Source organism: Schistocerca cancellata, chromosome 5, assembly GCF_023864275.1.
Source record: "Schistocerca cancellata isolate TAMUIC-IGC-003103 chromosome 5, iqSchCanc2.1, whole genome shotgun sequence".
Lineage (NCBI taxonomy): Eukaryota > Metazoa > Arthropoda > Insecta > Orthoptera > Acrididae > Schistocerca > Schistocerca cancellata.
Window position 1 is genome coordinate 485,870,676 of NC_064630.1, and position 26,121 is coordinate 485,896,796.

The following is a 26,121-nucleotide window of genomic DNA, read 5'->3' on the forward strand; positions in this document are numbered from 1 at the left end:
GCGGCCCCAGTATTTAAGAGGCAGATGTCGAACTGAGACAGTAAAGTTTCGATATCTCTGCCTCGGTCAGTAAGCACAGTGTCACACCACAAGGGGTTATGGGCATTAAAATCTCTATGGGCATTAAAATCTCGCAAAAGTAGGAAAGGTTTAGGGAGTTGATCAATCAGTGCATTCAGAGGTATCTGGAGGAAGATATACACTGCAGACAGTTATTTCCTGCCTGACAGCCACAGCTTCAAGAGGGGTTTGAAGGGGGGCACAGGTTCACTGCATACAGAGTTCACGACAGACACAAACTCCACCTGCCACTATTATAGTTGCTACGGTTCCTGTAATATCCCTTATAGCGATGGAGGCCAGGGGGTCCGCATTGCCGGCAACCAGGTTTCCTGGAGGGCAATGCAGAAAGCAGGTGTAAAGCTTAACAGTTGCCATAGCTCAGCCAGGCGGTGGAAAAAACCGCCACAATTCCACTGGAGGATGACATGACTGTGAGACTGGGAAGGCTTCAAACATTCAATGAGGCAGTTTAAGCTTCAGGGTCTCCAGCTGCCACTGACTTTTTGCCTGAGCACTATACAGGGTGTTACAAAAAGGTACAGGCGAACTTTCAGGAAACATTCCTCACACACAAATAAAGAAAAGATGTTATGTGGACTTGTGTCCAGAAATGCTTAATTTCCATGTTAGAGCTCATTTTAGTTTCGTCTACCTACGCTCAATGGAGCTCGTTATCATGATTTCATACGGGATACTCTACCTGTGCTGCTACAACATGTGCCTTTACAAGTACGATACAACATGTGGTTCATGCACGATGGAGCTCCTGCACATTTCAGTCGAAGTGTTCGTATGCTTCTCAACAACAGATTCGGTGACCGATGGATTGGTAGAGGTGGACCAATTCCATGGCCTCCATGCTCTCCTGACCTCAACCCTCTTGACTTTCATTTATGGGGGCATTTGAAAGCTCTTGTCTACGCAACCCCGGTACCAAATGTAGATACTCTTCGTGCTCGTATTGTGGAGGGCTGTGATACAATACGCCATTCTCCAGGGCTGCATCAGCGCATCAGGGATTCCGTGCAACGGAAGGTGGATGCATGTATCCTCGCTAACAGAGGACATTTTGAACACTTCCTGTAACAAAGTGTTTGAAGTCACACTGGTACGTTCTGTTGCTGTGTGTTTCCATTCCATGATTAATGTGATTTGAAGAGAAGTAATAAGATGAGCTCTAACATGGAAAGTAAGCATTTCCGGACACATGTCCACATAACATATTTTCTTTCTTTGTGTGAGAGAAATGTTTCCTGAAAGTCTGGCCATACCTTTTTGTAATACCCTGTATATCCATTGTGACTGAGGGTTCGGCGAGATCCAGGTCCTCAGCGGATGCCAGAATATCCACCCCATCTTCAGGCTTTTAGGTAGCAGTGGTGTGGGTGCCACCACAAGTTCCTTGTTCTTCGGGGTCTTCTTTTTTGATTTCTCACACTGTTCCTTGGGTTTCCCTGGCTGGGAGGAGTTCACTGAATCAGTCTCCGGGACTGAGAATGAGTGTGAAGCCCTACGACAAGCTACTTTTGGGCTCTCCAGCCAGTGGCGGGTGTCATCTTTCCCACTAGCAGAAACCTGGGAAGGGAGTGACCCAAGGGATCCCTTCCTAGTGAGAGGAGCCGAAGAAGCCTTACACTTCTCTGGCTCAGAAGTGGAGACTGAAATCCCCGATGGGGGGGGTTGCTCCTGAAGTAAGTGGTGTGAGAGCAACAGGGAGAGAAGTGCCCTCCACCATCAGTGGGGCAGGTGTAGTCTCCCAGTTCTGAGAGGCGACAGGAATTCAAGGAACTGATGGGGCGACAACTGTTCTTGTAGTGGCGGCATATGAGGTGGTCATATGGGACAGGATGTAGGTGCTCAAATTTCCTCTTCGCCCCAGTGTAGGTCAGTCTGTCCAGGGTCTTATATTCCATTGTTTTCCTCTCTTTCTGTAAAACCCTGCAGTTTGGCAAGCAAGGTGAAGGAAGCTCTCCGCAGTTGACACCAGATGGGAGGTGGGGCACATGGATTACTGGAATGCGATGGATGTCCACAATCGACAGGTGAGGCTGGAAGTACAGCGGGAAGACATATGGCCGAACTGCCAGCACTTAAAGCATCGCATCAGGGGAGCAATATATGGCTTGACATCACAGCAGTAGACCATCACCCTGACATTCTTGAACAATGTGTCACCCTCGAAGGCCAAGATGAAGGCACTGGTGGCAACCTGGTTATCCCACGGGGACTGATGGATGTGTCGAACGAAATGACTACCTCGCCGCCCTAAACTGGCGTGCAGCTTGTCTTAAGACTGCAAAAGAAGTTCCCTTTGAAATATAATACCCTGGACCATATTTCAGCTCTTATGGGGCGTGTTGGTAACAGAAACATCCCCCAACTTGCCACAAGCGAGTAATGCCTGTGACTGGGCAGAGGATGCCGTTTTTATCAAAACTGACCCAGAGCGCATTGTGGACAAGCCCCCCACCTCCCCAAACTTGTCCTCCAAATGCTCCACAAAAAACTGAGGCTTCACAGACATGAAAGATTCCCATAAACTCTTGTACATACGAGGTACCGGGGCGAATAAACTTCACTGCCACCTTTAGCCTGGCGTTCCTCTCATGGTGTGGCCAGGGAGGGGACTGACTTGGGGTCATATTTCTTAGCATTGTAGTTAGACTTTGCCAGTTAGAGACTGCTGGTGGCAGACCACAAGCAAGAGATGACATACTACTCTTTGTGGCGTGTCATCTGTGCTGATGCCATCCACTCCGACCAGAGGCCCTTCCCATGGGCGCCATCCAGCCGCAGCAACGACCACCTGGCAGGATGGCCATTTTCCGGAGTCCCAATGCCCCAGGATGACGGGCATCTACTCCTTGGCGTACGTGGGGAGTTAACGGCGCAGGCATCAGCAGAGCGATCCCTGTGTTGTCGGGGGGCTACAATCAACAGGATACATGGCAACCCCACCACAACATACTGGCTACCATGCTGGATATCAGGTGCAAACAAGTCCATGATCATCGTCGGTGCAGAATGCGACACTGCATAGTGTATGGTGGAAAACGCACCCAGGAAGATGTCCTCCCTCAAGAGATTGAGAATGTGCAGGACTGCAATGTGACGACAACAAAGGGGGCTACAGATCTCAAGGCACAATCGACACAATGCACCATGTAAGGCTCCCTTTCTCAATTGGTTCACTATTCAGAAAAATTTTGAAGAATGGAGGTCAAACCCTACAGGGAACTATCACATAAAGGCCGAAACATGTGAGACTCCTTTTAGTTACCTGTTACGACAGGCAGGAATACCTCAGACCTATTCTTACCCCCAGACCTGCAGGGGGGGGGGGGGGGGGGTCCAATACTACAGTTACTTTCAATTCTGCTACTGTAGAAATCATGTGGTTTAGAGGTTTGAGGCAAAGAATTCAATGAGCCATATGCAGAGTGCATTTTCATACAGAAAGGGAGATCCTTGAAGGTTTTCCAAAGAGATCAGAAAAGGTGAAAATCTGAGGGCACAAGGTCAAGTGAATAAGGTTGGTACAGAGTGACTTCCCAAAGCAACTCTTGTATACTGTTCTTTGTCAGTCTAGCAGAATGTGGGCAGGCGTTATCACAGAGTAGCAGAACTTCACGCAATCTTCCTGGTCGTTGCTCTTGGACTGCATCTGGCAAAACATCTCAGTTGTGTCAGAAGTGATGGTTACACATCAGTGAAGTAATTCGTAGTACAACATACCATTGTTGTTCCACCAGATGCATACCACTATCTTCTGTGGATGCACACAGGTCTTTGTATGGGGAGTTGGCCTTCTGTTAGCATGAAGACACCATTTCTTGTCACCTGTGACAATACAGGATAAGAATAGTCACTGTTGCTCCTGACCCAACTGATGACGAGCAAGCAGAGATCCACATATGGCCATCTGACAGTTCTGTGATTTTTGAACCTTCCCGTTTGCACGCAAATGTCGCACAATGGTGGAATGATCATGGTTCACCACATTTGCCAGTTCTCGAATACACTGATGTGGCTCATTGTGGAAAAATGAGTTTAAAATATTTTCATCAAACCCTGGAGGTCTTCCAAACATGAGGACACACTAATGTCAAAATGATCCTCCTTAGAATGAGAACTTTTTTTTTGGCTTGCTCTGTCAAATGGCATTATCCTTATACAAGGGGCAAATGTTTCTGGTTGCCTCCCTTGTTGTCACCCCACTACTGAACTCATACAGAAGAATAGTCAGAAACGTTCTGATTTGTTCACTTGTCATTCCACTTTATAATGTCCATAGCTCCACTCACTATCTCTAAATGACAGTATGTAAAGTCAAAACATCAACAGCGAACTACAAATAAAAAATGAGAATCAATAAACAAACCCATAATAACTGGAATACCAACATGCAAAACAAAAATACTACAAACTTACACACCAATCTAATATTGAACATAGAATATTTTCTCTGAGGCAGAATAACTCATGCCGCAGAAATTAATCAGTGTGTATTCCTCCAGTACTTGAGAAAGAGAGCACTTTGCAGCTGGCAAATAACTTTACACATAATTTGAAACCTTTACAAAACTTTTTCTCACTGGTAAAAGTTTATCACTTGCTAAATTTTCCCTGTTCATTCAGTAAAACTTCAGTGCCATGCATGATGTTTTAATTCATAACTTCTTTACTCCTATATTTGCAGGACATTTTGCAGACAGTATCCACATATATCACTGAATTTACCTGCAAAATCATACTATTCTATCACAAAAAGCACAGGAGATAAACACCGAGATGTGGGAGAAACAAACTTTCCTTAAAATGGAGCACAAATTGTTCAGACTAAACTCATTCAGTGTTTGATAACACTGGGGAGTTTACTGGCATATTCTGAAAGGCTTTATACTCCATTTTAAAATGTCAATGTAAGTATTTATGACCAACAGTCTAAACAGAAGCAGATTACTTAATCACTGAGCAGTACTCTATCAAAGAGAAACCATGCATGCATTTCATCAACTATTCCAATAATTAAAAAAGTATTTTAATTAATGTACATAAAAGGAAGTGTTGCAACATATACAGTGTTTCATATTTACTTTAAGAGCCACAGACCAATTGATAACTCAGTTTTCTTTCATATCAGGAACAATAAAGGGTAATATGTACATATCTCTATAACTGAACAATAACTTAATTATCTTGGGAACATATGATTTACTTCACGTAACTAGTACATGCTAGTAGTTATGAGTAAAATCAGCCAACAACTAAGGTTCCTTCATCTTGAAACACGTATGTTGGAACTTCTAAATTGAGAGGTGCTGGGCCTTTTCTGATACGACCTGATGCATCATAGTGAGAGCCGTGACAGGGACAGTAGTATCCACCAAAGTCACCTGAAAGAAAGTGGTGTAGTAATGAAAATACCTGAACTGTTCATTTGTTTAAAACATCACAGTTTTTACAGAGACTGACACTTACTGAAAACCAGCACACACCAATATATTAAGTGAATGTAAGGGTATATACAGAAGCTTAACTTTGTAAACAAAATACATACTAACTTAAGGCATTTTAATGAACCTCTGACATTACGAAATGCAGAGCACAGCACATGTAACAAAATACAGGCCACAGAAGAATTAACATGTCACAGGATCACTTCATAATTTTGCAGAGCAACGTATTTCAAACTAAACAATGAAAAAATATTTTATTTATAAAACCCATTACAGTGCAATTTTTGTCAATTACTTTCAAAATTAACTTCACTGAACTGGCAGTCATCAAGGCGATACCATTCCTACAGACATTTGTGGATGCAGTCCACAACTTTGTGGAGCATTCATGTGACAATCCAATGACTTCCTGTTGAGGTTCTCTTCCTGTTCTTGAAGACAGGGAAGTTATAACTGGTCTTTAGAAGATGTGACATCTAATGCAAAAGAGCAGATTTGCAGGCCAAACTGAACATTATTAGACATTGCAGAAAGCCTAGATTTGGAAAACAGATGTAGAAATCAGGTTAATGTTGCAAGGTCTGTAAAGGTCTTCTTCGGGGCTGACATTGGATTATGATATGCAAAACTAAGGCATAGAATTATATCTTCTACAGCATATGCTTGTAACTGAGGTTCCAAGTGGAAAAGCTGTAAAATGGCAAATATTTGCCAGTGTAGCCTCTCCACTAGGACTTCATCAGTAGAAGCAGTGATCTGTTTCAGAGAGGGTTAACAGCTATACTGTAACATCAGATTTTCTTGAGAACACGTAAAAACAACTATTTCTTGTGTTACAAGCTTCAGTTCTGCCTATAAAATCTAAATCAATGTAAGTTATTGGTAAAGCTACATGAAATTAGCAAATAAACTTTGAAATTTTAGCACTTTAAAATTTGAATTTAGCACTTATATTTTTTCTATTTCATTATTCAGTTTCCTTTAAAAAATAGAAAAAACTGATTCTTTCCATAACACAACTCCACAGTGTTAGTCGTCATTCAAATTAACAGTCACTTAAGGCCTATATACAAATGTTTATCTATTGAATGCAATCACTGAAGTTGTTTCAATAATGTCGGGCTTCACTGACCTCCCACTGCCACAACTAAATTGTACATTGAGAAGTACCTCTATGCATCCCCACTATTGATAGATACCCAAACCGCAGATAAAGCACTTTTCACAGAGTAGAAGGGTCAATATATCAGGCTTCTCATCACATCTCAAATAGTCAATACGACGTTGATGGAATGGTTAGAAAAAATGTCAGGTGGAATACTTTTCATTTACGATTTTTTTCCCCAGCAGAATCATTCAAATACAGCTTTGCACCACAAACTTCAGAGCTGAAGAGCTCGCCAATGTTTCTGTAAAAACCCTTACCAGTTCCAAACTGAACAATTCATTGCCCTCACCCACCTAATCCTTCACCTACACATTAACTCAGCCAATGAACACACCCGTCAACTCCTATCCTTAATAAAAGTTCTCAATCTTTCCTCTCCCACATCCACACCGGCTGTTCAGAGCATCCTCCTACAGGCCAACCGCAAATTAGAACAACATGCCACCCTCCACCTCAAAAAACTATCCAATCTCCTGGTTTCCCACCTCCGGAAAGGCAACTCACTCACCCTTCACAACCTTTCCAGCAAACCTCAACCTCCTCTCATTGCACACAGACCCAGTCTCTCCCATCTACTCAATCTCCCACTTCCAGCTCCACTCCCCCCAAAACCTCAAAATTCCAATCAACACAATCTGGAACCACAACACCCTAATTCAGTAGTTAACCTGTCCTCCAAAAATCTTTCCCAATCCGAAACCTCTGTCCTAACCAAAGGCCTCACCTTCAGCCCTACTCCCAGATTCAACCAAACAGCCCTCGTCAAAGATTTACTGTCCTACACTCTTACTCTGCTGGAAATATCACTTTGCCACAAAGAAAAATGATCCTAATCCTACTCCTAATGATCCAACTCCCCAAGACACTATCCAAATTGAACCCTGCCTGGAACAGTTCCATCCTCCGTCACAGCGGGACCCACCTCCTCTTCCTCAAAATCACCCTCTCCAAACCTTCCAGGAATTTCTGACTTCCAGCCTTGCCTCTCAATCCTTCTTAAAAAAACTTAATCCTACTCCCAACATCACCACTGCTTAAGCACAGGCTATCCTTGATCTGAAGGCTGACTGATCCATCGTCATTCTTCCGGCAGACAAGGGTTCCACTACCGTGGTACTTGATCGTCGGGAGTAAGTGGCTGCGGGACTGCGTCAGCTTTCAGACAACACTACATACAAACTTTGCCAAGGTAATCCCATTCCTAATGTCCAGGCGGAGCTTCAACGAATCCTCAGAACCTTAGGCCCCCTAAACCTGTCACCTGGCTCCATCAACCTCCTGACCCCACTGACACCCCACACCCCTACCTTATACCTACTTCCTAAAATTCACAAACCCAATCATCCCGGCCGCCCCATTGTAGCTGGTTACCAAGCCACCACAGAATGTATCTCTGCCTATGTAGATCAACACCTTCAACCCTTTACATCGAGTCACCCATCCTTCATCAAAGACACCAACCACTTTCTCAAATGCCTGGAATCCTTACCCAATCTGTTACCCCCAGAAACCATCCTTGTAACCATTGATGCCACTTCCTTATACACAAATATTTCGCACGTCCAGGGCCTCGCTGCGATGGAGCACTTCCTTTCACGCCAATCACCTGCCACCCTACCTAAAACCTCTTTCCTCATTACCTTAGCAAGCTTCATCCTGACTCAACTTCTTCACTTTTGAAGGCCAGACATACCAACAATTAAAGGGAACAGCCATGGGTAACAGGATGGCCCCCTCGTATGCCAACCTATTTATGGGTCGCTTAGAGGAAGCCTTCTTGGTTACCCAGGCCTGCCAACCCAAAGTTTGGTACCGATTTATTGACGACATCTTCATGATCTGGACTCTCAGAGAAGAAGAACTCCAGAATTTCCTCTCCAACCTCAACTCCTTTGGTTCCATCAGATTCACATGGTCCTACTCCAAATCCCATGCCACTTTCCTTGACGTTGACCTCCATCTGTCCAATGGCCAGCTTCGCACATCCGTCCACATCAAACCCACCAACAAGCAACAGTACCTCCATTATGACAACTGCCACCCATTCCACATCAAACGGTCCCTTCCCTACAGCCTAGGTCTTCGTGGCAAACGAATCTGCTCCAGTCCGGAACCCCTGAACCACTACACCAACAACCGGAAAACAGCTTTCGCATCCCGCAACTACCCTCCCGACCTGGTACAGAAGCAAACTACCAGAGCCACTTCCTCATCCCCTCAAATCCAGAACCTTCCACAGAAGAACCCCAAAAGTGCCCCACTTGTGACAGGATACTTTCCGAGGCTGGATCAGCAGGGATACGACTTCCTCAAATCCTGCCTTGAAATGAGATCCATCCTTCATGAAATCCTCCCCACTCCACCAAGAGAGTCTTTCTGCCCTCCACCTAGCCTTCGTAACCTCTTGGTTCATCCCTATGAAATCCCCAAACCACCTTCCTTACACTCTGGCTCCTACCCTTGTAACCACACCCGGTGTAAAACCTGTCCCATGCACCCTCCCACCATCACCTACTCCAGTCCTGTAACACGGAAGGTGTACACGATCAAAGGCAGGGCCACGTGTGAAAGCACCCACGTGATTTAGCAACTGACCTGCCTACACTGTGAAGCTTTCTATGTGGGAATGACCAGCAACAAACTGTCCATTCGCATGAATGGACACAGGCAGACAGTGTTTGTTGGTAATGAGGATTACCCTGTGGATAAACATGCCTTGGTGCATGCATGGCCAGCACATCTTGGCACAGTGTTACACCGTCTGGGTTATCTGGATACTTCCCACTAACGCCAACCTGTCAGAACTCTGGAGATGGGAACTTGCCCTTCAGTATATCCTCTCTTCCCGTTACCCACCAGGCCTCAACCTCCGCTATTTTCAAGTTGCAGCCGTTCATACCTCACCTGTCATTCATTCAACAACATCTTTGCCTCTGTACTTCCGCCTCGACTGACACCTCAGCCCAAACTCTTTGCCTTTACAAATGCCTGCTTGTGCCTGTCTATGTGTGTGTGTGTGTGTGTGTGTGTGTGTGTGTGTGTGTGTGTGCGCGCGCGCGAGCGAGCGAGCGAGGGTGTATACCTGTCCTTTTTTCCCCCGAAGGTAAGTCTTTCCGCTCCCGGGGTTGGAATGACTCCTTACCCTCTCCCTTAAAACCCACATCCTTTCGTCTTTCCCTCTCCTTCCCTCTTTCCAGATGAAGCAACAGTTGGTTGCGAAAGCTTGAATTTTGTGTGTATGTTTGTGTATCTGATATATTTTTCCCACGTGGAATGTTTCCCTCTATATATATATATGGTTATAATAGAAGGAAACATTCCATGAAGGAAAAATATACCTAAAAACAAAGATGATGTGACTTACCAAATGAAAGTGCTGGCAGGTCGACAGACACACAAACGAACACAAACATACACACAAAATTCAAGCTTTCGCAACAAACTGTTGCCTCATCAGGAAAGAGGGAAGGAGAGGGAAAGACGAAAGGATGTGGGTTTTAAGGGAGCGGGTAAGGAGTCATTCCAGTCCCGGGAGCGGAAAGACTTACCTTATGGGGAAAAAAGGACGGGTATACACTCGCACACAAACACATATCCATCCACACATATACAGACACAAGCAGACATATTTAAAGACAAAGAGTTTGGGCAGAGATGTCAGTCGAGGCAGAAGTGCAGAGGCAAAGATGTTGTTGAATGACTGGTGAGGTATGAGTGGCGGCAACTTGAAATTAGCGGAGATTGAGGCCTGGTGGATAACGGGAAGAGAGGATATATTGAAGAGCAAGTTCCCATCTCCGGAGTTCGGATAGGTTGGTGTTAGTAGGAAGTATCCAGATAACACGGACGGTGTAACACTGCGCCAAGATGTGCTGGTCATGCACCAAGGCATGTTTAGCCACAGGGTGATCCTCATTACCAACAAACACTGTCTGCCTGTGTCCATTCATGCGAATGGACAGTTTGTTGCTGGTCATTCCCACATAGAATGCATCACAGTGTAGGCAGGTCAGTTGGTAGATCACGTGGGTGCTTTCACATGTGGCTCTGCCTTTGATTGTGTACACCTTCCGGGTTACAGGACTGGGGTAGGTGGTGGTGGTGGGAGGGTGCATGGGACAGGTTTTACACCGGGGGCAGTTACAAGGGTAGGAGCCAGAGGGTAGGGAAGGTGGTTTGGGGATTTCATAGGAATGTACTAAGAGGTTACGAAGGTTAGGTGGACGGCGGAAAGACACTCTTGGTGGAGTGGGGAGGATTTCATGAAGGATGGATCTCATTTCAGGGCAGGATCTGAGGAAGTCGTATCCCTGCTGGAGAGCCACATTCAGAATCTGATCCAGTCCCGGAAAGTATCCTGTCACAAGTGGGGCACTTTTGTGGTTCTTCTGTGGGAGGTTCTGGGTTTGAGAGGATGAGGAAGTGGCTCTGTTTATTTGCTTCTGTACCAGGTTGGGAGGGTAGTTGCGGGATGCGAAAGCTGTTGTCAGGTTGTTGGTGTAATGCTTCAGGGATTCCGGACTGGAGCAGATTCATTTGCCACGAAGACCTAGGCTGTAGGGAAGGGACCGTTTGATGTGGAATGGGTGGCAGCTGTCGTAATGGAGGTACTGTTGCTTGTTGGTGGGTTTGATGTGGACAGACGTGTGAAGCTGGCCATTGGACAGGTGAAGGTCAACATCAAGGAAAGTGGCATGGGATTTGGAGTAGGACCAGGTGAATCTGATGGAACCAAAGGAGTTGAGGTTGGAGAGGAAATTCTGGAGTTCTTCTTCACTGTGAGTCCAGATCATGAAGATGTCATCAATAAATCTGTACCAAACTTTGGGTTGGCAGGCCTGGGTAACCAAGAAGGCTTCCTCTAAGCGACCCATGAATAGGTGGGTACCATGGGTACCAGGATGGCCCCCTCGTATGCCAACCTATTCATCATCAACTCAGCCAATGAACACACCTGTCAACTCCTATCCTTAATAAAAGTCCTCAATCTTTCCTCTCCCACATCCACACCGGCTATTCAGAGCATCCTCCTACAGGCCAACCGCCAATTAGAACAGCATGCCACCCTTCACCTCAAAAAACTATCCAATCTCCTGGTTTCCCACCTCCGGAAAGGCAACTCACTCACCATTCACAACCCTTCCAGCAAACCTCAACCACCTCTCATTGCACACAAACCCAGTCTCTCCCATCTACTCAATCTCCCACTTCCAGCTCCACTCCCTCCAAAACCTCAAAATTCCGATCAACACAATCTGGCACCACAACACCCTAATTCAGTAGTTAACCTTTCCTCCAAACCTCTCTCCCAATCCAAAACCTCTGTCCTATCCAAAGGCCTCACCTTCAGCCCCACTCCCAGATTCAACCAAACAGCCCTCGTCAAAGATTTACTATCCTACACTCGTACTCTCTGCTGGAAGTATCACTTTGCCACGAAGAAAAATGATCCTAATCCTACCCCTAATGATCCAACTCCCCAAGACACTATCCAAACTCAACCTTGCCTGGAACAGTTCCGTCCTCCGTCACAGCGGGACCCACCTCCTCTTCCTCAAAATCACCCTCTCCAAACCTTCCAGGAATTTCTGACTTCCAGCCTTGCCTCTCAATCCTTCTTAAAAAACCTTAATCCTACTCCCAACATCACCACTGCTGAAGCCCAGGCTATCCGTGATCTGAAGGCTGACCGGTCCATCGTCATTCTTCCGGCGGACAAGGGTTCCACGACCGTGGTACTTGATCGTCGGGAGTATGTGGCTGAGGGACTGCATCAGCTTTCAGACAACACCACATACAAAGTTTGCCAAGGTAATCCCATTCCTGATGTCCAGGCAGAGCTTCAAGGAATCCTCAGAACCTTAGGCCCCCTACAAAACCTTTCACCTGACTCCATCAACCTCCTGACCCCACCGATACCCCGCACCCCTACCTTCTACCTAAAATTCACAAACCCAATCATCCCGGCCGCCCCATTGTAGCTGGTTACCAAGCCCCCACAGAACGTATCTCTGCCTACGTAGATCAACACCTTCAACCCATTACATGCAGTCTCCCATCCTTCATCAAAGACACCAACCACTTTCTCGAACGCCTGGAATCCTTACCCAATCCGTTACCCCCAGAAACCATCCTTGTAACCATTGATGCCACTTCCTTATACACAAATATCCCGCACGTCCAGGGCCTCGCTGCGATGGAGCACTTCCTTTCACGCCGATCACCTGCCACCCTACCTAAAACCTCTTTCCTCACCACCTTAGCCAGCTTCATCCTGACCCACAACTTCTTCACTTTTGAAGGCCAGACATACCAACAATTAAAGGGAACAGCCATGGGTACCAGGATGGCCCCCTCGTATGCCAACCTATTCATGGGTCGCTTAGAGGAAGCCTTCTTGGTTACCCAGGCCTGCCAACCCAAAGTTTGGTACAGATTTATTGATGACATCTTCATGATCTGGACTCACAGTGAAGAAGAACTCCAGAATTTCCTCTCCAACCTCAACTCCTTTGGTTCCATCAGATTCACCTGGTCCTACTCCAAATCCCATGCCACTTTCCTTGATGTTGACCTTCACCTGTCCAATGGCCAGCTTCACACGTCTGTCCACATCAAACCCACCAACAAGCAACAGTACCTCCATTACGACAGCTGCCACCCATTCCACATCAAACGGTCCCTTCCCTACAGCCTAGGTCTTCGTGGCAAACGAATCTGCTCCAGTCCGGAATCCCTGAAGCATTACACCAACAACCTGACAACAGCTTTCGCATCCCGCAACTACCCTCCCAACCTGGTACAGAAGCAAATAAACAGAGCCACTTCCTCATCCTCTCAAACCCAGAACCTCCCACAGAAGAACCACAAAAGTGCCCCACTTGTGACAGGATACTTTCCGGGACTGGATCAGATTCTGAATGTGGCTCTCCAGCAGGGATACGACTTCCTCAGATCCTGCCCTGAAATGAGATCCATCCTTCATGAAATCCTCCGCACTCCACCAAGAGTGTCTTTCCGCCGTCCACCTAACCTTCGTAACCTCTTAGTACATCCCTATGAAATCCCCAAACCACCTTCCCTACCCTCTGGCTCCTACCCTTGTAACCGCCCCCGGTGTAAAACCTGTCCCATGCACCCTCCCACCACCACCTACTCCAGTCCTGTAACCCGGAAGGTGTACACAATCAAAGGCAGAGCCACATGTGAAAGCACCCACGTGATCTACCAACTGACCTGCCTACACTGTGATGCATTCTATGTGGGAATGACCAGCAACAAACTGTCCATTCGCATGAATGGACACAGGCAGACAGTGTTTGTTGGTAATGAGGATCACCCTGTGGCTAAACATGCCTTGGTGCACGACCAGCACATCTTGGCGCAGTGTTACACCGTCCGGGTTATCTGGATACTTCCCACTAACACCAACCTATCTGAACTCCGGAGATGGGAACTTGCTCTTCAATATATCCTCTCTTCCCGTTATCCACCAGGCCTCAATCTCCGCTAATTTCAAGTTGCTGCCACTCATACCTCACCTGTCATTCAACAACATCTTTGCCTCTGCACTTCTGCCTCGACTGACATCTCTGCCCAAACTCTTTGTCTTTAAATATGTCTGCTTGTGTCTGTGTATGGATATGAGTTTGTGTGTGAGCGCGCGCGCGAGCGAGTGTGTACCCGTCCTTTTTCCCCCCCTAAGGTAAGTCTTTCCGCTCCCGGGACTGGAATGACTCCTTACCCTCTCCCTTAAAACCCACATCCTTTCGTCTTTCCCTCTCCTTCCCTCTTTCCTGATGAGGCAACAGTTTGTTGCGAAAGCTTGAATTTTGTGTGTATGTTTGTGTTCGTTTGTGTGTCTGTCGACCTGCCAGCACTTTCATTTGGTAAGTCACATCATCTTTGTTTTTAGACATTATATATATTTAAAAAGAAAGATGATGAGACTTACCAAACAAAAGCGCTGGCAGGTCGATAGACACACAAACAAACACACAAAAATCTAGCTTTCGCAACCAACGGTTGCCTCGTCAGGAAAGAGGGGAGGAGAAGGAAAGACAAAAGGATATGGGTTTTAAGGGAGAGGGTAAGGAGTCATTCCAATCCCGGGAGCGGAAAGACTTACCTTAGGGGGAAAAAAGGACAGGTATACACTCGCACACACACACATATCCATCCACACATACACAGACACAAGCAGACATTTACAAATGTCTGCTTGTGTGTATATATATATATATATATATATATATATATATATATATATATATAAGTTCCAAATTCACTCGACAGATGTCGGGGAGGAGCTTAATGGTAAGCGCCAGAGAGAATGGCAGCAAGTAAAAACATCTCCGAGATTATGGCTACAGTGAACATGGCAGAAGACGAGGTATATACCTCCAATGATACTAATATCTTCAAGAGGGATCCAGAATACATTCCTAATGATTCAGATGACTCAGAGGTATGTTATTTTGTAAATATACTGTCTTTAGTACGTTTCACGAACATAATGGTAAGTGCATGTACATACCATTATGTTCCTGAAGTACAACTGAATGTTACGTTCGCCGACAAGTACAAGATGTGTACAGTCCAGATCAGTGGTGCGAGATCATCAAAAGGGCAGGTATACTCTCGCGCGCGCACACACACACACATATCCATCCACACATATGTGTGTGTGTGTGTGTGTGTGTGTGTGTGTGTGTGTGTGTGCGTGCGCGTGCACGCGAATGTATACCTGTCCTTTTTTCCCCCCCTAAGGTAAGTCAGCTGTCTCCAATCAATATGTCACGTGTGTACGAAATGTTTGTAGCAGATTCTGATACTAAACCTACAGAGTTTTCACGTTTAATGCTGTAGGTTTTTAGGGTGTCTACTATGACCTGTACAAAGTACTTCTGTTAGCAACTTCGAAAAAGTAAAAGAAGCCGGATACAGTTTCTGTTGTGATGTTCCAGTCATAGTCCGAAATAAAACTGCAAGTAAGTATCCTCCAATTCCGTCACAAGTTTCATCAGCAATAGTCACAACAGTATCATCCTTCACATCACCTTTGGTTTCTCCTATCATTTCGTCACTGTACTGACTGACATTTTTGTCAAAGTCAGTCTGAATGGTCATAGACAGAGGGGGTATACAGGCAAAACACAATATCGTGTTATTGAGCAAGCTCTACAATCTGACAGTCATTACCTCAGTGCCTGTTTCACAGCACGTTAGCTGGTTTTTCCTTCCTGACATGAGTTCTTCAGAACTCTGCTGGTGGGAACTGATATCACAACACATGCTTGGTTTTTGTCGCCCACCTGGCCTAAATTTACGTTAACATTTGTGGTCTCAGCATTTCTTTTCCGTGAATATTCATTTCCTTCACTCCCTTTTATTTTACAACCTGCCTATCCTAACCCCCCCCCCCCCCCCCCCCCACACACACACACACACACACACACACACACACACACACACACACACACACAGGCAGGAGCTACTGACTCCAAAAACATTCTACAGAAACTGCGTTGAGCAGCTAGTCTGACAACCCACATGCAACATAGCTACAACTTTATTGACAGTGCCAATATAGGCAGGGTTCAGTAACCATGATATCACAGCAACAACAGTTACTGAAATAAATCTACCAAGAAACCGAGGAAAGTGTTTATGCTGGATACAACAGATAAACAGTAGTTAGCATCCTGTTTAAACACTGAATGGACATAATTTTGTTCCAATATGACGGATGTACAGGATTGTGGGCAAAGTTTTAACTGGCTGTAAATCAAACTCCAGAGAAGTAAGTGCCAAGTTAAGTGGACTAAGAATAGAAAAGATGAACTATGGTTCAATAACGAAATTCAAAAAGTTCTGCGGTGATGATGGGGAGCCTGTTAACAGGTACAAGCGAGTACAAACAATAGTAAAATTTGATGTTATTTACATGTAAAGTGCCTGATTAAACAGCAATTCAACATTTATTTATCCACCCCCCCCCACAAAAAAGAAAAAAAGGGATATTATGGTAAGCATAATTACTTTATAAGTGTTGTGTCTGTTTATTTGCACAAATACTAAAACGCATGCGCACCCGCTCACTGTCAAAAGACCTCTGTTAAAGCACATTTACAAAAGCCATTTGAAATCAAATCACGACACCCAGCTAGAACTGCAGTTTTGCTCAAGGCACCATTCTTGGGATCAATTCTGCATTACCATATTTACCCAACAATAAGAGAGCTTTTTATCTTGCTTTGTCTTTTGGGGGAAGGGAACATGGGTAATCATACATTTGAAGATAAAGCTTTCATTCTGGAGATCAACATTTTTACACTGTATTGTAGCTTATTACTGGGGTTGTATTACATTTGCAGATGAAGCTTCGGTAATTGAGATCTCACACAGATGTAATTTGATGATTTCAGAAGGGTGGGATGGGGTGCATTGGCAACAGCACAGCAGTATGTCAGGAGGGTAGTGTCAAGCGCACCTTTGTTTTTATGAACATCTACCATGTTTAAACTGCAGTTCACCAGAATCTAAATGTGGTCAGAACTTAATTGACTTCAAAACTGGACAAATACTCATACATTTCTACAGGAGAGACATTAATTCTAATATATGTTCACACAGAATGCCCAAAACACATGCGTAATAAATGAAATACAATGTTCAACAACGGCGCTACAGCAGCTACTGCTCAACAGAACTGGTGATTTTCAAGGTTGGCAACAAATAAAGAAGTGCACTGTTGCCTCTTAGTGCTCTTATTTTGACCAGTTCACCACCAAGGAGCCAAGATGATAACATATGAGGTGCATTCAGAAAGAAAGTTATAATCACATCCAACAATGGCAAGAGTTGTCGGATAGGAATGCACATGCACAGGAGTAGAGAGGAGGTATGTGAGAATAACACAGTGTAGTTTCAATCTTTTAATTGTTGTGGTCTCCCACCAACTGTAAGGTTAGTGCAGTTATCTAATTTTTGCACACTCAGAAGCAATCTCCAGCTGACATCTGTCACCAATTGTGCCAAGCGTAAAGGCACATCATTACAATGAGTACAGCCAGATAATGGTGCATGCCATATGCTGAAGGAGAAATCTGTATTCACAGAAAAGACCATAGTGGCTAACCATCCCTGGTGAGATGAGAACTGATGGAGTGTGGCAAGCAATTCCAGAACTCTCACATCAATTCTCTCAGATGTCTTGCTTGCCACTGAACAAAATTGTCTCCCGGTGGCTTTGTTTTCCTAAAGTCTGTGCAAGTGCCTTCTGTAATTGATGTGGTCAGCTTTTGTGAGGGAACACCGTAAATGGTGATTGGTATTGTATTACACTGAAAAATCTGAGCAGAGTGATCCAGGACTTAAAGACCAGAAACAGGTAGACAATTTGATGTTACAGAAGCAAATGTTCATAGGTAGCGTAAGATTAAGACTATATTATAGATCACCAGTTCTGCATGTTGAACTTTCAGGGGGTCGAATTAGGAAATGATTTGTGAACTGGAGCAGCAGTTTGTTTACTGCGCTTGAAAGAAACATGATTAAGGCTTCCCAATTATTCGAATGAAGCTGTTGGGGAGAAAGAGGAATTTTCAAACTGCATGTGCAGAATTTACAGCAAGCATGTGCTCATCTGTGACGATGATAAAGATGGCGAGTCTTACAAGGATCTAGAACAGTACTAGCTTAGCAATTTCTCATGGCATTTGATGAAAAACTACTTGCATATAGTGTCAAACAATGTAACAATACACCACAGCTCAACAGTGTTAACTTTTTTAGGCCAGTCTTACGATACCTTACATCAAGAGAACAGTTTGTAAATGTGATCAGTCACAGTTTGATAAAAATAAAGATTTCCCAAGGAGCATCTTTAAAAAAGGGGATGTCTTATTGTCAGGTAAATATGGCCTGTACATTCCACAATATAGCAGTTACTGTGAATATGATCTATGAGACAAGTATTTAACTATACAACAGAGGAATGGAAGGGATTCTTAGTACACACATTCCAGTGACCCATTTTCAGGGCTGCAATTGGGCCACACATCTTGAATGGTAAATCAAGTGTGCAAACCATTTCTAAAAACTTAATCCCTCAGAGGCTTTGAGTGTTATTGAAGATATAATGGGTGAAACTGGATTAATCAGCAATGGTAGATTGTTTGCATTCTTGAAAAGGACTATCAATGTCAATTTGACAAATTCAGAGTTAATGTTGTTCATTCAGAGGAACCAACTGCTTCCTTTTAAAAAAAAAAAAAAACTCTCAAAACTCTGAAATCTAAAGACACGCTAGCTGATCAAATCCTAAAGAAAAGGTGAGCCCACGATGTCTACTGGAAGACTCCACACTAGCCTTGGGTGAGATATCACCATCCTCACTCTCACTTTTTTTTTTTTAAGGGAAAGGTTTTGTACAAGTGAGACGTCAAGTAAAATAGTTGAAGTGATTGCTCTGTGCAGCTTTTTAATTTTCTTTACTTTTTATATTCAGTTAGAAAAATATTGTTTAAAACTATTTTACTAAAAATGCAGACAATATTCCAGGTAACTTACTACTTTCATCGGGTTTATACTATGGGATTAGTAAACATACAATTCAGTTCTTAGTAAGCCCATCTCTCAGCTAATTTTGAAGTACTGGTTCCAAGGTCTGTCAATGAAAACTCTTAGTTCTTTTGCATAGTGTTCTTTATTTAATATATCTCCTATCTTGAAATTTAAACCACTTTTTGTAAAAACACATACGAATAATAATTTTTTAGAAAAAAGAAAATCGTCGTTTTAGAAATTTTTTTACAGAACCACTTCTTTGGATGTTAGTAAAACCAAAGAAATATTGCTGCATTATTGTGTTTGCATCAAATTAATGCTAACACCAAAACTTTTACAATAACCTGCAGTCAGCTTTCTGGTAGCAACAGGTTTGTAAGTTAAAAACACCTTTGCATTATGCCACTATCATAAAAATAAGCAATCTCATTTCTTGAAACTTGCAAGGAGAAAAAGTGAATCAGCCATGTAGGGAACAAAATGGTAATGGGTCTTACTGACAAGGAAAGATTTTTCATGAAACGCTTTGTGGCAGAATGAAAAATTCACTCTGATACACAGTATGTACTGTTATGAAGCATCCTTGTAAATTAAAGGTACATGCTACACTGACTAAAATCCTTGCACTTCATGTGTAATGCTCTCTCAATCTGAGCTATTGGAGTGAAACTTACCCACTTGAGGTCCAGTCTGCCAGGAAGTTTCAGAACAGTGCAAACAACAATGCACAGCACCAGATTCATTCTAAAAGCAATATCTACACTGTGATTGTGCATTTCTTATCAACCCTGCTTCATGAGAAATCTAAGTTTAAGATTTTGCTGCAACTGAATTATGATCAGTAAACAATCCTATGTTATGAACAACCACATCTCTCAACAGTAACTTCAACTTTCCACTGTATATGTAATCCTGAGTAATTTCATCTCCAACTTTTGATAAATTCATGGTTTTCTTATTAACAGACCTATTCACTTCAACAATCTATAACAATACGAGCACTCCAACCTCAGCAATATTCCAGAAAGAACTGGAACATATACTTAAGTTTATTCAATACAACCAGTTAATATGTAGAATATGGCAGTGTACTGTAGCCTGTACATACTATTACTTGAATTGTTCCCCTATCTGTGATATTCTGAAATGTTTACCTTTCAACAACAGACCAACAGTCAAACTCTTCCATGGAATAAATATGTTGAAAAAGTTCTAATGATAACTTGCACCCATTCACATGTAACAACAGTTTTTTTGGGGGGGAGGGGAGGGGGGCGGGAATAATACCTTAATGTTTTTTTTTTAATGACAACAGCACTGTTTTAGTATTTACCTCTCATCTAAAAAAAAATTACTATTGCTTGACAATTTTAAAATCAATATTAATTTTAACTCTTTTGTTAGGTCTAACTAACAGCTGCATCATAAATAAAATTAAATCATTAACTATTTTATTGACAATAGTTTTGGTTATTCATTTAATTTAAAAATCTTAATCATAACATAAACTGAGCAAGGTTGTCCAACGGTTAACACACTGGACTCCCATTTGGGAGGACGGCGGTGTAAACCCACATTCAAACCTCCTGATTTAGGTTTTCTGTGATTTCCCTAAATTGCTTCAGACAAATGCTGGGATAGTTCTTTAGAAAGGGCATGACTGACTTCTCCATCCTTCCCTAATCTGATGGGACCGATGACTTCGCTGTATGGTCACCTCCCCCAAATTGAAAAAAAAAAAAATGACAGAAACAGGAAATGAATCTAGATCATCAGATTAAAAATCAAGCATGCCACAAATGAGCTATTTTTACAGAAGTTCAGGTGTTCATTAAACTGGTGCATAAAATGCATTTCAAAATTTGAAATTTTTTTGGGGGATTGGCAAGCAAGTGCATTTTATTACTCCTACAGGATAGCATCTTTTAGGTAAACCACACGCCAACCAAGACTCATTCCAATCTGAATTCCCAAGTTGTGCCCTACTTGTAAGTAAGAGCAATGAACCTGCTACAGTATCATTTCAGTCCCAAATGACAATATAAACAATGTTAACAAAATATGTGCTAAAACATTACCTGCATTGGCAATGGGTACACAGCCAAGGTGGGTGCACACTCCAAGTACAACCAGCCATTCTGGTTTCTGCACTCTTTCATTATCATGCTGAGGGTCTCTTAGTGTGCTTACATTTACACTCTGTTCTTGCTGAATTTCTTCTGCCGTTCTGGGAAAGACAAACACAAAACAGTTAGTTAAACGCATCATAAATATTGTGATAAATACTATGTCAATTTGACAAAATTTACACATAATTATAGGCAAATAGAGCAACTTATGTTACATATATACTGGACATTTAACAGTTTCTAACTGACTACTTCTAATCAAGAAACCTCTATTATGTAGGAGTCAGGCTGCGGTTAAGTGGAGTTGCATGGCATGACCAGAGCAGAGCAGCGAGGCATGGTGAGCAGAGCAGCAAGCAAGGCAAATCAGCAGAGCAGCGCAGAGCGGTGCTGAGGGAATCCAATGTGTGTGTTTCACAGAGCTGTGAGTAGAACATTCAAGTGACTCCAGCTGTGTTTGGACAACACCAGCAGCATTTGGCTGTTGCTGTGGGTAGCAGAGTCAATATTATTTCTGGAATTCGTCTTGCTTTCATTGTACTACTGGGAAAATAGCACCAGCGGAAGCCTTGATACAGCTGTTTTTACACAGTGCTCTTTATGGCACCAGTGAAACAACTAAGATCACAATTGATTTTAGACAAGTTATCTGATCAGGCAGCAACAGACGGACAAACAAGTACAGAAGAGATTTTTTTTTCTGAAGCCATAGTCACGTAAAATTTTTGGAAAGATATTTATGCCTTTTGACTGTATATACTGCATTCATTGCACAGAGCATAACATAATCATAGCTAACACTTGGTTTAAGAATCATGGAAGGAGGTTATATACGTGGAAGAGGCCTGGAGATACGGGAAGCTTTCAGGTAGATCATATAATGGTAAGAGAGATTTAGGAACCAGTTTTTAAATTTTAAGACATTTCCAGGGGCAGATGTGGACTCTGACCACAATCTATTGGTTATGAACTGTAGATTAAAACTGAAGAAACTGCAAAAAGGTGGGAATTTAAGGAGATGGGACCTGGATAAACTGACTACACCAGAGGTTGTATAGAGTTTCAGGGAGAGCATAAGGGCAGCAGAGGATCAAGTAGGTAAAAAGACGTGGGCTAGTAGAAACCCTTGGGTAACAGAAGAGATATTGAATTTAATTGATGGTAGGAGAAAATATAAAAATGCAGTAGGTGAAACAGTCAAAAAGGAGTGCAAACACCTCTAAAATGAGTGACAGGAAGTGCAAAATGGCTAAGAAGGCATGGCTAGAGGACACATGTAACGATGTAGAGGCATATATCACTAGGGATAAGATAGATACTGTATACAGGAAAATTAATGAAACCTTTGGAGAAAAGAGAACCACTTGCATGAATATCAAGAGATCAGATGGAAACCCAGTTCTAAGCAAAGAAGGGAAAGCAGAAATGTGGAAGGAGTATATACAGGGTTTATACAGGGCGATGTACTTGAGGGCATATTATGGAAATGGAAGAGTACATAGATGAAGATGAAATGGGAGATATGATACTGTGTGAAGACTTTGACAGAGCACTGAAAGAACTAAGTAGAAACAAGGCCCCGGGAGTAGACAACATTCCATTAGAGCTACTGATAGCCTTGGGAGAACCAGCCATGACAAAACCCTACCATCTGTTGATCAAGATGTACGAGACAGGCAAAATACCCTCAGACTTCAAGAACAAAATACTAACACGAATTCTTTATACACAAATGGAGAAACTGGTAGAAGACGACTTCAGGGAAGAGCAGTTCGGATTACTTAGAAATGTTGGAACATGTGAGGCAATACTGACCCTACGACTCCTCTTAGAAGTTAGATTAAGGAAACGCAAACCTACATTTTTAGCATTTGTAGACTTAGAGAAAGTTTTGACAATGTTGACTGGAATACTCTTTAAAATTCTGAAGGTGGCAGGGGTGAAATGCAGGGAGAGCAAGAATATTTACTATTTGTACAGAAAGCAGATGGCGGTTATAAGAGTCGAGAGGGATGAAAGGGAAGCAGTGGTTGGGAAGGAATTGAGACAGGGTTGCAGACTATCCCTGATGTTATTCAATCTGTATAATGAGCAAGAAGTAAAGGAAACAAAAGAAAAATTTGGAGTAGGAATTAAAATCCAAGGAAAGACATAAAAACTTTGAGGTTTGCCGATGGAATTGTAATTCTGTCAGAGACAGCAAAGGACCTGGAAAAGCAGTTGAATGGAATGGACAGTGTCTTGAAAGGAGGGTAGAAGATGAAAATCAACAAAAGCAAAACGAGGATAATGGAATGTAGTTGAGTTAACTCGGGTGATGCTGAGGGAATTAGATTAGGAAATGAGACACTTAAAGTAGTAAAGGAGTTTTGCTGTTTGGGGACAAAATAACTGATGATGGTCGAAGTAGAGAGGATATAAAATGTAGACTGGCAATGGAAAGGAAAGCGTTTCTGAAGAAGAGAAATTTGTTAACATCGAGTATAGATTTAAGTGTGAGGAAGTCGTTTCTGAAAGTATTTGTATGGAGTGTAGCCATGTATGGAAGTGAAACATGGACAATAAATAGTTTGGACAAGAAGAGAATAGAAGCTTCCGAAATGTGGTGCTACAGAAGAATGCTGAAGATTAGATGGGTAGATCACATAACTAATGTGGAGGTATTGAATAGAATTGGGGAGGAGTTTGTGGCACAACTTGACTAGAAGAAGGAATCCGTTAGTGGGACACATTCTGAGGCATCTAAGGATCACCTATTTAGTACTGGAGGGAAGCGTGGAGGGGAAATATCGTAGAGGGAGACAAAGAGATGCTTATATTAAGCAGATTCAGAAGGATGTACATTGCAGCAGTTACTCGGAGATGACGACGCTTGCACAGGATAGAGTAGCATGGAGAGCTGCATCAAACCAGTCTCTGGACTGAAGACCAGAACACAATGCATTCATTTCAGTATCTAGATTATGACCTTAGGCCATTTTCAAGTGTCACAACATAAAAAAAATCATCTGACTTGTGTGAAACACAAGTTATGGTTGAAAAATACATATCAGGTTATATCAGTGTGTGAACATACCTGTGTTACATAAAAAAGCTGGAAACGTGTATAACCAACAAGTGTAGTGTGATGCACATCACATTCAAAGCATGGGTGTAAGCATTTCATTATACATAAACATCAATTCAAATGAAACTAAGTGTATACCCACTTTTAGGATACGTCTAATTTACATCACAGCTTCACTGTATTTGGCAGACATATAAGTTTCCAGCCTTTTTGTGTGTCACAGACATTTTGTCATACTGACTTACAATACGACTGGTTTATACATGTAACATGATGTGCATTTTCAACAACACAAATCTGATGATTTTTGACACTGTGACACTTGAAAATGGCCTAAAGCAGATCATGAAATAAAGACTTTGTATACAGTCGAATGGCAGAAATATCTTTTTAAAAAGTGCAGAATACATTTCCTTAATCTCTGGTATCTTTCATTGGCTTAAAACAAGAGGGTAACAAAATTAAAGTAGCATAGCTGATAACTACACAAAAACCATCTTTTACCATGTGAGAAAAGGTTTTTCAAAGTCTCAGTTAATGGCTTCATTTGAACCTCTCTTAATAGTTTCATCCTTTATGATAAGTGCCCCCTGCACAGAACACCCAGTTTATACCATATGCCGCTCACTGCAACTCGAGGATCCTTCTAAGTCAATGCCACTGTTGTGGAGAACACGTACATTTCACAATATCAGCAGCAAATTTGGTGAAGTTTCTGTTGGCTTAAAAAATATGCTACGCTTACTGCTCATTATTCAAAAAACACATCAATTGCCATGGTCTGGAAAAGCGTTTGTTGAAATATTTTTTCCCCGATTTAAAATCCGCCGACTGCAAGATTTGACAAAATGCCTCAACAATGGCTAAGCCTCATCTTCAATGAACACAAAAGGCAATATAACTGATATCTTTGGTAATGGCGAGACTGCTGATATATTAAGCACCCCTTCTTGCATCAAGCAAAATACACTAGAAAAATTAAATCTACCACAATCACTTTCCTTCCTATATTCTTCAACATAGATTATAATGACTTTCCCCATGAGTATTTGCAACTGCTTGTAGTACAATTGAATGAAAATGCCTATAACCATAAGACATCATACCAGAATTTTCTGTACATTTTAGATGAATGCAGTTTCTACGAACATCACCAATTCATTTGAATGTTTCTGTAAGTTCTATAAATCTTTTATAGTATTTAGAAAATCATCTGCAGAACACACACTCCATGAGGAGTGGCTGAAGGCAATCCCACAACACTTTGGTAGTTGACTCCACATTTCTTATAATGGTTGCGAATCCTATTGTGAATATAGAGCTATGTCTCAAAAAACTACTTCTGGTCTCCAGGAACTTTTAACAATTCTTGTTTCACTAATTGTTGATGGCCCTTAAGAAGTCACATTATTCTGTTGGAAAAAAAAAAAGTTAAATAAAAGAAAGCTGTACTTATTTGTACATCACATAAGATAAGGGAGTTTTGTACAGCAACCAAATGGCAACATACTCCCATCTTTGAGCACTATTATTTGTCCAAATCTTGTTTCATTAATTCATACTGTTTACGAGATTCACAGGTGTTATGAATGTTTGATTCTTGCTTTATGGGTGCATCATATATGATCAATTTCCTCAAGAATGGAGTAAGTTATAGATGCCATT

At 42.6% G+C, this 26,121-nt stretch overlaps 1 protein-coding gene across 1 annotated transcript in view; it reads right to left on the reverse strand.

Annotated features, from left to right (window-relative positions):
• Nucleotides 1-5,088: 5,088 nt before the first annotated feature.
• LOC126187620 (cytochrome b-c1 complex subunit Rieske, mitochondrial) overlaps nt 5,089-26,121 on the reverse strand; it is a 29,379-nt gene continuing 8,346 nt past the window's right edge. The window contains exons 4-5 of the mRNA XM_049928814.1: nt 21,339-21,487; nt 5,089-5,459 (exon numbers count right to left, since the gene is read on the reverse strand). Of these exons, the coding sequence (XP_049784771.1) occupies nt 5,320-5,459; nt 21,339-21,487 (289 nt within the window). The 3' untranslated portion in view covers nt 5,089-5,319. The remainder of the gene's footprint in view (nt 5,460-21,338; nt 21,488-26,121) is intronic.